The sequence below is a fragment of the Sinohyriopsis cumingii genome, chromosome 18 (assembly GCF_028554795.1).
Source record: "Sinohyriopsis cumingii isolate HCF-2022 chromosome 18, ASM2855479v2, whole genome shotgun sequence".
Taxonomy (NCBI): Eukaryota; Metazoa; Mollusca; class Bivalvia; order Unionida; family Unionidae; genus Sinohyriopsis; species Sinohyriopsis cumingii.
Genome location: NC_142978.1, coordinates 29,473,096 through 29,487,547, shown reverse-complemented (window position 1 = coordinate 29,487,547; position 14,452 = coordinate 29,473,096). Strand labels below are relative to the sequence as shown.

Genomic DNA, 14,452 nt, shown 5'->3' with positions numbered 1-14,452 from the left:
GTATATACATGTTGCAGTTGGTATACAGTGGATGTGTATACATGTTGCAGTTGTTATACAGTGGATGTGGCATTATATCATGTGTGTACATGTTGCAGTTGTTCTTCGGTGGATGTGGCATTATATTATGTATATATATGTTGCAGTTGTTATACAGTGGATGTGGCATTATCTCATGTGTGTACATGTTGCAGTTGGTATACAGTGGATATATACACATGTTGCATTTGTTATACTGTGGATGCAGCATTATATCATGTGTATATATGTTGCAGATGTTATACAGTCGATGTGGCATTATATCATGTATATACATCTTGCAGTTGGTATGCAGTGGACGTGTATACATGTTGCAGTTGTTATACAGTGCATGTGGCATTATATCATGTCTATACATGTTGCAGTTGGTATACAGTAGATGTGTATACATGTTGCAGGTGGTATTCAGTGGATGTGTATACATGTTGCAGTTGGTATACAGTGGATGTGTATACATGTTGCATTTGTTATACAGTGGATTTGGCATTATATCATGTGTGTACATGTTGCAATTGTTATACAGTGGATTTGGCATTATATCATGTGTGTACATGTTCCATTTGTTATACAGTGGATTTGGCATTATATCATGTGTGCACATGTTGCAGTTGTTATACTGTGCATGTGGCATTATATCATGTCTATACATGTTGCAGCTGGTATACAGTAGATGTGTATACATGTTGCAGTTGGTATACAGTGGATGTGTATACATGTTGCAGTTGGTATACAGTGCATGTGTATACATGTTGCAGTTGGTATACAGTGGATGTCTATACATGTTGCAGTTGGTATGAAGTGGATGTGGCATTATATCATGTCTATACATGTTGCAGTTGGTATACAGTGGATGTGTATACATGTTGCAGTTGGTATACAGTAGATGTGTATACATGTTGCAGTTGGTATACAGTGGATGTGTATACATGTTGCAGTTGGTATACAGTAGATGTGTATACATGTTGCACTTGGTATACAATGGATGTGTATACATGTTGCAGTTGGTATACAGTGGATGTGTATACATGTTGCAGTTGGTATACAGTGGATGTCTATACATGTTGCAGTTGTTATACAGTTGATGTGGCATTATATCATGTCTATACATGTTGCAGTTGGTATACAGTAGATGTGTATACATGTTACAGTAGGTATACAGTGGATGTGGCATAACCATAACAAATACTCATACAATCACTTTAATGTATCTCTAATTTGGGGGCCAAAATCAGACCCCACTTAACCTTGTTCTTTCAAATTCTGTAGACTAAGTCATTATCAAATGTTTCTTTACATTTTAGTTTTTCACCTATGGTGCTAGTGTTATTTCCAAAACACAGCATCTGAGACTGATGTTTGCACTGAAGAAGTTTTACAATTTCCAAGGCTGTTCTTTGAACTTACCTGGGAATATTTCATAGAGAAACCACCCATAGCTAGAGCAAAGTCATCAGTGCCATCTGGTAGAAAATATTCATCAGGTTTCTTCCAAAATGGAAAACAATACCTGTACATAAAAAATATAATTTTCTTATGCTTATTCATTTATTTAATTATGTATCTAGCTTTTACATTTAATTTAAAAACAGAAAGGAGTTTAAGTAAATGAATGTTTAGAGTTTATCAACAATATCTAATTTCATGTAAAACAGCTACAGTTATCAACAATATGTAATTTCATGTAAAACAGCTACAGTTATCAACAATATGTAATTTCATGAAAAACAGCTACAGTTATCAACAATATGTAATTTCATGAAAAACAGCTATTGTTATCAACATTATGTAATGTGATGTAAAACAGATACAGCTATCAACAATATGTAATTTCATGTAAATCAGATATAGTCATCAACAATATGCAATTTCATGTAAAACAGCAACAGTCATCAACAATATGTAATTTCATGTAAATCAGATATAGTCATCAACAATATGCAATTTCATGTAAAACAGCAACAGTCATCAACAATATGTAATTTCATGTAAATCAGATATAGTCATCAACAATATGCAATTTCATGTAAAACAGCAACAGTCATCAACAATATGTTATTTCATGTAAAATAGCTACACTTATCAACATTATGTAATTTTATGTAAATCAGATATAGTCACCAACAATATGTAATTTCATGTAAAACAGCCCCAGTTATCAACAATATGTTATTTCATGTAAAACAGCTAGTTATCAACAATATGTAATTTCATGTAGAACAACTACAGTTGCCATTATAATCAGAAAAGTATGTCTTTCCATTTTCTGATCAATGCCATTATAGTCAGAAAAGTATGTCTTTCCATTCTCTGATAAATACAGTCATAGTCAATGAAGTATGTCTTTCCGTTTACTGATAAGTGCCATTATAGTCAGAAAAGTATGTGTTTCTATTTCCTGATGAATGTCATCATAGTCAGAAAAGTATGTGTTTCTATTTCCTGATGAATGCCATTATCGTCAGAAAAGTATGTGTTTCTATTTCCTGATGAATGCCATTATAGTCAGCAAAGTATGTGTTTCTATTTCCTGACGAATACCATTATCGTCAGAAAAGTATGTGTTTCTATTTCCTGATGAATGCCATCATAGTCAGAAAAGTATGTGTTTCTATTTCCTGATGAATGCCATTATAGTCAGAAAAGTATGTGTTTCTATTTCCTGATGAACGCCATCATAGTCAGAAAAGTATGTGTTTCTATTTCCTGATGAATGCCATCATAGTGAAAAACGTATGTGTTTCTTTTTCCTGATGAATGCCATTATAGTCAGAAAAGTATGTGTTTCTATTTCCTGATGAATGCCATTATAGTCAGAAAAGTATGTGTTTCTATTTCCTAATGAATGCCATTATAGTCAGCAAAGTATGTGTTTCTATTTCCTGATGAATGCCATTATAGTCAGCAAAGTATGTGTTTCTATTTCCTGATGAATGCCATTATAGTCAGAAAAGTATGTATTTCTATTTCCTGATGAATGTCATTATAGTCAGAAAAGTATGTCTTTCTCTTTCCTGATGAATGCCATTATAGTCAGAAAAGTATGTATTTCTATTTCCTGATGAATGTCATTATAGTCAGAAACGTATGTGATTCTATTTCCTGATGAATGTCGTTATAGTCAGAAAAGTATGTGTTTGTATATCCTAATGAATGTCATTATAGTGTTTGTATATCCTGATGAATGTCATCATAGTCAGAAAAGTCCATCTTTCCATTTCTGATGAATGCTCTCAGAGTCAGAAAACTATGTCTTTCTATTTCCTGATAAGTGCCATTATAGTCAGAAAAGTACATTTTTCCATTCTCTAATAAATGCCATCATAGTCGGAAAAGTATGTTTTTCCATTCTCTGATAAATGCCATCGTAGTCAGAAAAGTATGTCTTTCCATTCTCTGACAAATGCAATCATAGTCAATGAAGTATGCCTTTCCATTTTCTGATAAATGCCATTATAGTCAGCAAAGTATGTGTTTCTATTTCCTGATGAATGCCATTATCGTCAGAAAAGTATGTGTTTCTATTTCCTGATGAATGCCATTATAGTCAGAAAAGTATGTGTTTCTATTTCCTGATGAATGCCATCATAGTGAGAAAAGTATGTTTCTATTTCCTGATGAATGCCATCATAGTGAAAAAGGTATGTGTTTCTATTTCCTGATGAATGCCATTATAGTCAGAAAAGTATGTGTTTCTATTTCCTGATGAATGCCATTATAGTCAGAAAAGTATGTGTTTCTATTTCCTGACGAATGCCATTATAGTCAGAAATGTATATGGGTCTACTTCCTGATGAATGCCATTATAGTCAGAAACGTATGTGTTTTTATAGCCTGATGAATGCCATTATAGTCAGAAACATATGTGTTTCTATTTCCTGATGAATGCCATTATAGTCATAATGTATGTGTTTCCATTTCCTGATGAATTCCATTATAGTCAGAAAAGTTGTTTATAACAAAATGTGGTTGGATTCTATTGACCCCAAGCATCATGTTATAGAGGGGTCATACCAAATATTCATTATTTTGCTTTTTCTCCTTGATCAGAGGCAGCAAAGGTGAAATGGGTTATAAAAGTGGGTGCAAAAAATGTGCTTTTGAGTAAAAGAAGATAAAACTAGTCTGAAATATACTTGTATTTACAACAACTTACATTTATGCAGTACAATCCATAATGCATTAAGTACACTAAATGTATAAGAAAAATCCATGAATTATGTAAAGATCACATGTTATAAAATTCATCTATCAATCACACCTGTTAGAAAACACAAACAACACATACATAAAAATTATAGTCCTCATCTGATCTTTATCCCATTGTCAACAAACATGTACACAATCAATTCACTACAATATTCACTGTCGCCAATAGGATGTGGCTATAGCTGTTTAGATTCTACACGTACTTAAATTGGCCTAGATTTTGGTCAGCTGGAGACAGCTGTCATATTGCCAAAACTGTCCAAAGGATGAGACTATTCATTGGGAAATGAAAACATATTGACAAATCAAAAAGTTAAATGAACATCTTTGCGAGATGCCATACCTTCAATTAACTTTATATCCAGATATATATATGGTTTCAAAGAAGTGGAAAGTTACATTTTATGCAGATGTTGCTAGCGATCATAAGCATAAACCTTTCTCCAGCAAAAAGGAAACTTCCATGGCTCAGTCACTTTGGAAAATGCAACAATCCCTCAGAGTCCATTGCTTTTATTTAGTTTGGTGCTGACTTCCTTTGATGAAAGCAAATTTTTAAATCAATTATGTTTCTCCAAGACAATCCCCAATCACATTGCATGAGGAATAATAGCCATCTGCCTCACAAATCCAGCCCTACTAAAAGATACAAATCACCTTTTTTTGTCTATTTCAATAGACAAAGGGGAATAACTCCTGCCCCTTATCTCCCTTGGCACTGCCAGGTTTTGCTAGATTTATTTGAGTGATATACTCACGAGGATTCTTGCATGGCAGGGTGGGTGGAAGGGTTTTAAAGTATTGTGATTGCGTAATTATTCTCTGAAAAACAATTTACTTCAAAATTTGCTTTCTCCTTCAAATACCTACCCGAAACACATTACACTAGGAGAATAAGTAAGAAGAGGAGGGATGCTGAGCCTCCTTGTAGGGAAGAAGAGCTGGATGCCCCATGTGAGTGATAACAAATTCTCCTAATTACATAAGCAGCACAGCCTGGGGTCCCTTGACCTGTGACCCTAACATACAGTTAAGAAGATGAATATTGAAATCTTCTTACTTACAAAATTTCACCAGCAAATCAAGCAAAGCTAACATGCTAACAGTTAACTTTGGGGCCACCACCAGACCAACCAAATGTAAGTTTTTCTTCTGCAATGCTGAATCTTTGAGATAAAAATGAGAAGGTTGACTCCGAATCAGGGTAAAAAAATTATATCTCGAATCCAATCATTACGAACTGTAATCTACATTAGACGACTCTGTTCTGGTTAGAGGTCAGAGTACACCAAGCATACAACCCATTTCAGAAACAAAGGCTTGAGGGATGATGTCCTGTGTCCCAGCTCTTACAAGAAGAAAGAGGTGTTTGCTTGTGCCACAACCTGTTTCTGTGCTTTTCCAGTAGTACTTTAGAGCACAAACAGGATCTTGTATGGCTGCTTTTCTCGACCTGACTATGGGAGAGAGTGAAACAAGTGATGACTCTTTGGTGACCGATGGATGGTAACCAATTTTGGCTACAAAGACTGTATGTGTCCAGAGAACCACCGAACCCTCCAATTTGAACTGAAGAGAGTTCGGGTTGACATAAAGGGAATACAACTATCTTACCTTGCATGTGGAAACTAATGCTGTAAGGAAAGATGTCGTATGATAGTAACTTTAGGGAAGAGTGTGATAAAGGCTCAGATTGAATCAAACTGATTCATGTTAAAACCCAGGATTGGTTCCATTTGGAAACAGAGCGAAGGATTGAGACCATAGGGCCAAAAGATCCAACAGGTCTGTATCATGACCAAAATCAGGTCTGCCATTATGCAGAAATGTGTCCAATATGAGCCTGAGATTCAATCTTTTCATAAATGAAAAGCATTGATGATAGCCTTCATTTCTTGGGTGCTGATGTGTAGAGGCTGTTCCCCTGGCTCCCAATTTCCGCTGACAGTAGTGAAGTCCGGCAACAAGTGGGCACACACTAACTGTGCACGCTGGTGTCGATACATACCATTATTTCCACTTGGGGCTTCTCCAGTGTGATTCAGAAATATAGTCCATGCAGCGAAATCAGCCCACTACACTACTAAGATCATGGAAAGTTCCAGCTGCAAAGAGCTTTTCGAGATTACTAACAAGCTAATGTCAAGGAACAAATCAACACCACTTCCAACTACCTTCTCTCCAGTTGACTTTCCGGACATGTTTGCAAATTTCTTCTGTGGCAAAATACAAACCATTAGAGATAAGCTTGACACCACAATTTCAATTGACTCATCGTCACCATACAGTTGGGATACAGAATTTCAGCGGCAACCATTAGCAGCATTTGAACCTGTCTCTATGGATTCTGTATGTACAATCCTGATGAAGAGTGCACAAAAATCATGTGAACTTGATCCAATTCCAACATCACTGCTGCTTGAGTGCTTAGATCCAGTATTGCCTTCACTAACTGATGCTATTAATACCTCTCTCTCATCTGATGAATTCCCATCATTTTTCAAACCTGCCATTGTAAAGCCTCTGCTGAAGAAAGCAAAACTAGACCATAACAATTTAAAGAACTACAGCCCAGTTTCAAATCTCCCATTCATATCAAAAATCTTAGAAAAGGTTGTATCTCATCTGAATTCAAACAGTCTTTTTAGCAATGTACAATTTGCATATTGCCCTTGCCACAGTACTGAAACTATTCTTCTAAAAGTAGTTAATGACATTCTCTCTGCCTTGGATAGCAGAAAGATTAAAGTCCTCACCCTCCTTGATTTGTCTGCAGCATTTGACACAATAGACCATGATATATTACTTCACCGTCTCTAGCATGTATTTGACATTCATGATACAGCCTTACTGTGGTTCAAGTCCTACTAGGTCAAAAGGACGCAAATTGTGTCTGCAAATGGAATACCCTCCAGCCCAGTTGATCTATGTTGTGGTGGTTCGCAGAGGTCTGTTCTTGGACCTGTTCTCTTCATTCTGTACATTCAGCCGCTCTCAAGTGTCATAGATCATCATCCAGTGTCTCACCAGTTGTACGCTGATGACACCCAAATATACAAATCTAGCCACCCAACTGAAGTTGATGCTAACATCCAAGGTGTAGAGAGGTGCATTTCTGATGTGAAATCATGGATTACATGTAACAAGCTGCAGATGAATGATGATAAAACTGAAGCCATTCTGATCACAACACAAAGACTTTCTCATTCACATTTTTTACCTCAAACAATAAATATCAGCAACACCAACATTAAATTCACACAATCAGTACAAAACCTAGATGTTGGCTGCATATCTAGAACTGAGACTCATCAGCTCCTTTCGCAAATATCTTTCAGCTGATGCCACTAAAACACTTGTGTGTTCATTAGTACTTTCAAGACTGGACTACTGTAATTCAATCCAGTCTGGTTCATCTCAATATCTACTCCAGAAACTTAAAAAAGTTCAAAACACAGCTGCTCGGATCATACTTAGATTACCATGATCAGAGCACACCTCCCCGCTGCTCTGTACTTTACATTGGCTATCCATTTGATCCAGAATCAAACACAAAATTTGTTCTCTGTGCTACGTTTCACTGTCGGACTCTAGTCAAACATAACTATCCGACCTCACCTATGTATACACACCAGCAAGATACTTATGATCCTCTTCTGACAATCGTATACTCATTATTCCCACTATGAAAACAAAGTCATATGGTCAGCGTTCTTTTGTTTACCAGGGCCCAGCAACATGGAATGAATTACCCACTGAATTTAGACACAAAGACACAGTGATCCTATTCAAGAGTGCTGTCAAAACTCACTTATTTCGACTGCAAGAACAAACTTAAAGACCTAATAATGTTTCCTGCCTTAAATATTCTCAGCAGGTTATTTATGTTTTCTAATTTCATGGTGTTTGTTGTTGTAATCATATCATTATATATGTTTTTTATCTTATAGGTGTTGTCTAATGTTGTAAAACGCTTAGAGCTTCTAAAGATTAGGTGCTATACAAAGTCCTCATTATTATTATTATTATTATACACAACAATCGGTGCTTCAAAGGTAATAAGTTTTCTTTGACTTTTCAGCAAAACTATTTATATGGGTACATTTAGAAAAATAAAGAATTAGCTGTCATTTGGTTGATTGTAGAAGTTCCTTCCATGGTTGGTTGATTGCTGCCTTCCAAGATTAGTTGATTGTACCTTGTCCAGTAGCATGACAAGTTGAGTGTATCACAGCATACGGTACTCGGACCAGATATCGGCATAAGCGGATTATGATGTAACATTGCACTGTTAAGCTGGATTTGTCAATAGGAGCAAAGTAAAGGATTTGTGAAACAATAGATAGATTCCAGTGCATTTTATATCAAAATTTGTGTTTCCCTTTCATGGTGCAAACTGAATTTCTCCACATCGAACCCAAGATTGTATATACAAGTTTAAACAGCCAGCAATGTTGTTGCCAAAAAAATCATCAGATGGTATATTTTGTCACTAAAAATGTAAATATCACAACTTGTGACACTAGTGAAACCCAGCATGATCCCTGAATAACTTTTTTTACACATTATTTTCATACTTTTAAGAAGAAAACAAAAAACTTTCATGTACAACATAAACACATTTACATGAAAATTCAGGAGCCATTCCATGATTATCTTGCATTACAATTCATACATGATCCATTCCCCAAAATGATAAGTTTACATCTTATTTGTTATACTTTCAAGCAAAAAAGTATTTGTTTATGTATGACAAAAAATGCGTGATATAATTTTTTTTGCACTTCTTACTAGAAAAATACATGTATATGAAATGTCATGAGCCACACCAGAATTGTCTTATATCTGAATTTGTATTACACTGGGGTCACACTGTACTATTTTGGTGTCTCACAATGTAGCCAATGATGAGAGTGTGGCCTATCTTGTTCGGTGACTCATAAAGGGAATAAACTTTACTCAGATTAAGGCAAGACAACAAAACATGAATGGACTGCAGTACTTACTCATATTCAGTTTCACACACCTCTTGCTGCCATGTTTCTTTGAAATGATAGCACTTTCCCACTGGAATGGTAAAGCTCTTCCTAGTCAAAGGGTATTTCCAACCAGGAGCACAAACCTGAAGTGAAGATCCCAAAATTCTGAATTTTGCATGGACTTATTTAGTACATAGTATATTCACAGGTTAAGTTAAATTACTATATAATTACTATGCAACAATTTTGTGATACATGTATCCCAAACAAATGTATTGTGTGACAGGAATTGCCCAGTCATTATTTTCCTCTTAATGGGGCATTACAAGGTGCTGTTATGCACATGAAGGACCCAATATATGTGCTGCTACATACAATGATGACACAGTATATGATTTAACAATAGACATACATGCATCAAGTTACACCACACATTTGTGTGCAATTCATTCATAGAAAATATATATAGCTGTACTCTTCATCATTTGAGGAAAGTAATTTCATTATAGAAATTAAACAGATATAGTACACATTAAATGTGATTTTGTTTATGTGATGTGATTTTTATTTTTAACGTAGCTTTAACAATTTTTCAGTCATATCGCTACGATATCTGCAATGTGGCAGTTTATAGTGATGTCTAGCAATGGGGCATCATGCCGCAGACATGTAACATGATGTCCCACCCAGTCACATTATACTGACACCAGGCCGACCAGTCCTAACACTAACCTCTTAATGCTGAAAGCCAAGCGAGGCAGCTGTTAGTACCATTTTTTAAGTCTCTGGTATGACTCGGCCGGGGATAGAACCCACAACCTCCCGCATCCGAGGCGGACAAGTACACATTAAACAGTTTTGTTTTGATACAGTTGGATATAATGATCTAGCAGCAATAAGCTTGGTCTTTAGGAAATCTCAGCAAATTAAAAAAAAAACTAAAACCATAACAGTCTTCTATGACAGTGACCCTGACCTCAAGGCAAAAGAGTGACTGAACACATCATAGAGTGAATTGTTTAAGCACTGTACTGATTCATGTTAAGTATAATCACTGTACTGATTCATGCTAAGTATAATCACTACTGATTCATGCTAAGTATAATCACCGTATTGATTCATGCTAAGTATAATCAGTGTACTGATTCATGCTAAGTATAATCGGTGCACTGATTCATGCTAAGTATAATCACTGTACTGATTCATGTTAAGTATAATTACTGTACTGACTCATGCTAAGTATAATCACCGTATTGATTCATGTTAAGTATAATCAGTGTACTGATTCATGCTAAGTATAATCGGTGTACTGATTCATGCTAAGTATAATCACTGTACTGATTCATGCTAAGTATAATCGGTGTACTGATTCATGCTAAGTATAATCACTGTACTGCTTCATGCTAAGTATAATCACTGTACTGCTTCATGCTAAGTATAATCACTGTACTGCTTCATGCTAAGTATAATCACTGTACTGATTCATGCTAAGTATAATCACTGTACTGATTCATGCTAAGTATGATGAGTATTTATCATGAAGAGGTTCAGGAAATATATACAAGCTACCATCATTGTAATGTCTCACTTCTCTTTATATTAAAGTAGGAATCTGATAATGGAAGTGGGGATTACTAAGTATATGTAGTAGATTTAACAAAGTAAAGAAAGATGTTTGTTCATTCGGTTGGTTTGGGGTGATAAATCCCACATCATTAAGTAGATCCAGAGTTTTGATATACAGAAATATTCTTTTTGTGTGTCAGTAATATGGACATTCCTACATAGCAAATTCATTTCTGATTCTTTTAAACAGAGGTGAAAACATATTTCATTCTTTCTTTTACTGAGAGAAAATTACAATGTCTGAACCAATGAAAATTATTTTACAAATTTGTATCTCTGGCAACTTAAAGATAAGAATCCAACATTGATTACAAAAATATTTTTTGTGCATGTGAGTTACATTTTTAATGTAGCTTTAACAATTTTAGTCATATCACTACAATGTCTGCAGTGTGGCAGATTAATAGTGATGTCCAGCGGTGGAGCATGATGCTACAGACATGTCTCACCCAGTCACATTATCTTGATACCAGGCTGACTAGTCCTAACACTAACCTCTTAATGCTGAGTGCCTAGCAAGACTGCTGTCAGTACCATTTTTATAGTCTTTGAATTGACTTGGCCAAGGTTCGAACCAGTGACCTCCTGCATCTAAGGCAGATGCTCAACCCACTTAAGACACTGAATCAGTCACAAACATATTTTGTTTTCACTAACCATTAAAGGCCAATTGTGGTCTTGGAGAAAATCATAAGTAATCTGAAAAACGTTTGGAATGATTCAGGCATTTAATTTATTTTGTAATTTCTAAATAATTTGTAGCCAGCAAAAAAGATGGGTGGGTAGGAAAGAAAGCTCATCTGCCATTTTAAAAACAAAGTAAGGAGAGTGTTTAAAATTTTCAAATGGACTTCCATCTATCTCTGCAAAATGCAAGGTAGATTATTCTTGATGAAAGGTCAGACATGTTCAGGAGGTTCATGGCCTGATCTGGGTCATACCTCTCATTTTTACTTACTAAGTTCTTGTGATATTGATAGTATACACAAACATCTGATAGTATACACTAACATCTTTTGGCTATTGATAGTACACACTGACATTTTGTGTCTATTGATAATATGCACTAACATCTTTTGACTGTTGATAGTATACCATGCAGTACCAGATTAAGGCCTCCCAGGGCCCTAAGCACTGTAAATATGCACTAACATCTTTTGACTGTTGATAGCATACCATGCAGTGCCAGATTAAGGCCTGCCAGGGCCCTAAGCACTGTAAATATTATGGTGCTCCAAACCCCTTCTACAAAATGTGAAACTAAAAATATTAAAAAAAACAATATTAAAAGCTAAAAAGGTTGGAAAATACTAGTGTTGTAATCATTCCTAATCAAAATACTCATAGATGCAGACCATTCAATTTTATTATCAACCAGTTCGTTTCAATTGTTTCTGGTGTCCCTGTTGGGCTGGTGCCCTAAGCATGTGCTTAGTGTTATTAACAGGTAATCTGGCACTGATGCGCTAACATCTATTGTGACTATTGATAGTATGCACTAACATCTTGTGACTATTGATGGTATACACTAACATCTTGTGGTTATTGATGGTAAGCACTAACATCTTGTGACTATAGATACAATAACATCTCTTCATTCTATACACTCAGTCGCTCTCAAGTGTCACAGATCATCATCCAGTGTCTCACCAATTGTATGTTTTACTGACGGATTCCAGTCCAACATACCTATCTGACATTACCCATGTGTTCACACCAACAATATACTTAAGCTCCTCTTCTGACAGTCATATACTCATTATTCCCACTATGAAAATTAAGTCACATGGACAACATTCTTTTCCATACCAGGGCCCAGCAATGTGAAATGACTTGCCCACTGAACTTAGACACAAAGACACAGTGATTCCATTCAAGAGTGCTCTTAAAGCTCACTTATTTCGAGTGCAAGAACAAACTTAAAGACCTACCTTAAATATTTTCAGCATGTTTTATGTTTTCTAATTTGATGGTGTTTGTTTTTTGGTATCATATCATTATATGTTTTTATGTTATAGGTGTTGACTAATGTTGTAAAGCACTTTGAGCTTCAAAAGATTAGGTGCTATATAAAGTCCTCATTATTATTATTATTATGATTATTGATGGTATGCACATACATCTTGTGACTATTGATTTTATACTGTAGTTATGAGGTTAAATAATAAAGACCTCAATCAGACAAAAACAAGTCCACAAAATCTGAGTAACATAAATAATACAGAAATGTGATGGTGAAATAATGCATTTGTAATAAACAGAAATTTCTGTAATACAATATATGGTGTAATTAACATAGTAATTACAGATAAGTACAAGACGATATTATGATAATATGATGATACACACCGATACCCTGGGTATATTCATATTGTACTTCACATCTTGATACTTGTGGTTCACTGCAATAGTGGCTCCCAACATCTGATAGTCCTCACATTTGTATTGAGATTTAAATGCCCCTATAATAATAATAATAATAATAATAGCAATAATAATAAAATAAAAATAATAAAAACAATAATAGTTAATACTTTCATTTACTATTTGTGCAGTATTATGTTTACCTTTCACATATATCTTGTGACACTATGTACATACAATAAAGATTTCACTGAACAGAACGTTCCATCCCTCCCAATGGTTTCTTGAGACATAGTCTCAAAACAAGTGGTGGTCTTTCAAGAAAAGTGATCTTTCAATGGAGGTCATCATATAACAAAACTGACTTCTGCTTAACAAATATGGTCTTGTATTATATGAATCTCTCAAAACATTGGTCGTCCAAGTCTTGTTGTGAGATTATTATTATTATTATTATTATTATTATTACTATCATCATTTGCTTTTCATACAAAATGTATCAGAGTGACCACTTTGAAGTCATATCTAATGTATCACTGTAACCACTTTCAATTCATACATAATGTATCAGCGTGACCACTTTGAATTCATACATAATGTATCAGTGACCACCTTGAATTCATTCATAATGTATCAGAGTGCCAGTTTCAATTCATACTTAATTTATCAGAGTGACCACCTTGAATTCATACATAATGTATCAGAGCAACCACTTTCAATTCATACGTAATTTATCAGAGTGACCACTTTGAATTCATACATAATGTATCAGAGTGAACACTGAATTCATACATAATTTATCAGAGTCACCACCTTGAATTCATACATAATGTATCAGAGTGACCAGTTTCAATCAGACATACTGTATTAGAGTGACCACCTTGAATTCATATATAATGCATCAGAGTGACCATTCTGAATTCATACATAATTTATCAGAGTGACCATTCTGAATTCATACATGATGTGTCAGAGTGACCACTTTGAATTCAGGAACAAGCAGATTAAACCAATCAATGCCTGTGATCCTAACAATAACTAGGAGCACCAGAATGGACTTCACTGTGTACAAATGCATTTAGTCATTGCTTCACTATGTACAAATGTATTTAATCATTACTTCACTATGTACAAATGTATTTAATCATTACTTCACTATGTACAAATGTATTTAATCGTTATTTCGCTATGTACAAATGTATTTAATCATTACTTCACTATGTACAAATGTATTTAAT

At 34.9% G+C, this 14,452-nt stretch overlaps 1 protein-coding gene across 1 annotated transcript in view; it reads right to left on the bottom strand.

Moving 5' to 3' along the window:
* Positions 1–14,452, bottom strand: part of LOC149776299 (integrin alpha-V-like) — a 165,587-nt gene that overhangs the window by 111,620 nt on the left and 39,515 nt on the right. The window contains exons 3-5 of the mRNA XM_089942773.1: positions 13,200–13,312; positions 9,252–9,367; positions 1,444–1,546 (exon numbers count right to left, since the gene is read on the bottom strand). Of these exons, the coding sequence (XP_089798899.1) occupies positions 1,444–1,546; positions 9,252–9,367; positions 13,200–13,312 (332 nt within the window). The remainder of the gene's footprint in view (positions 1–1,443; positions 1,547–9,251; positions 9,368–13,199; positions 13,313–14,452) is intronic.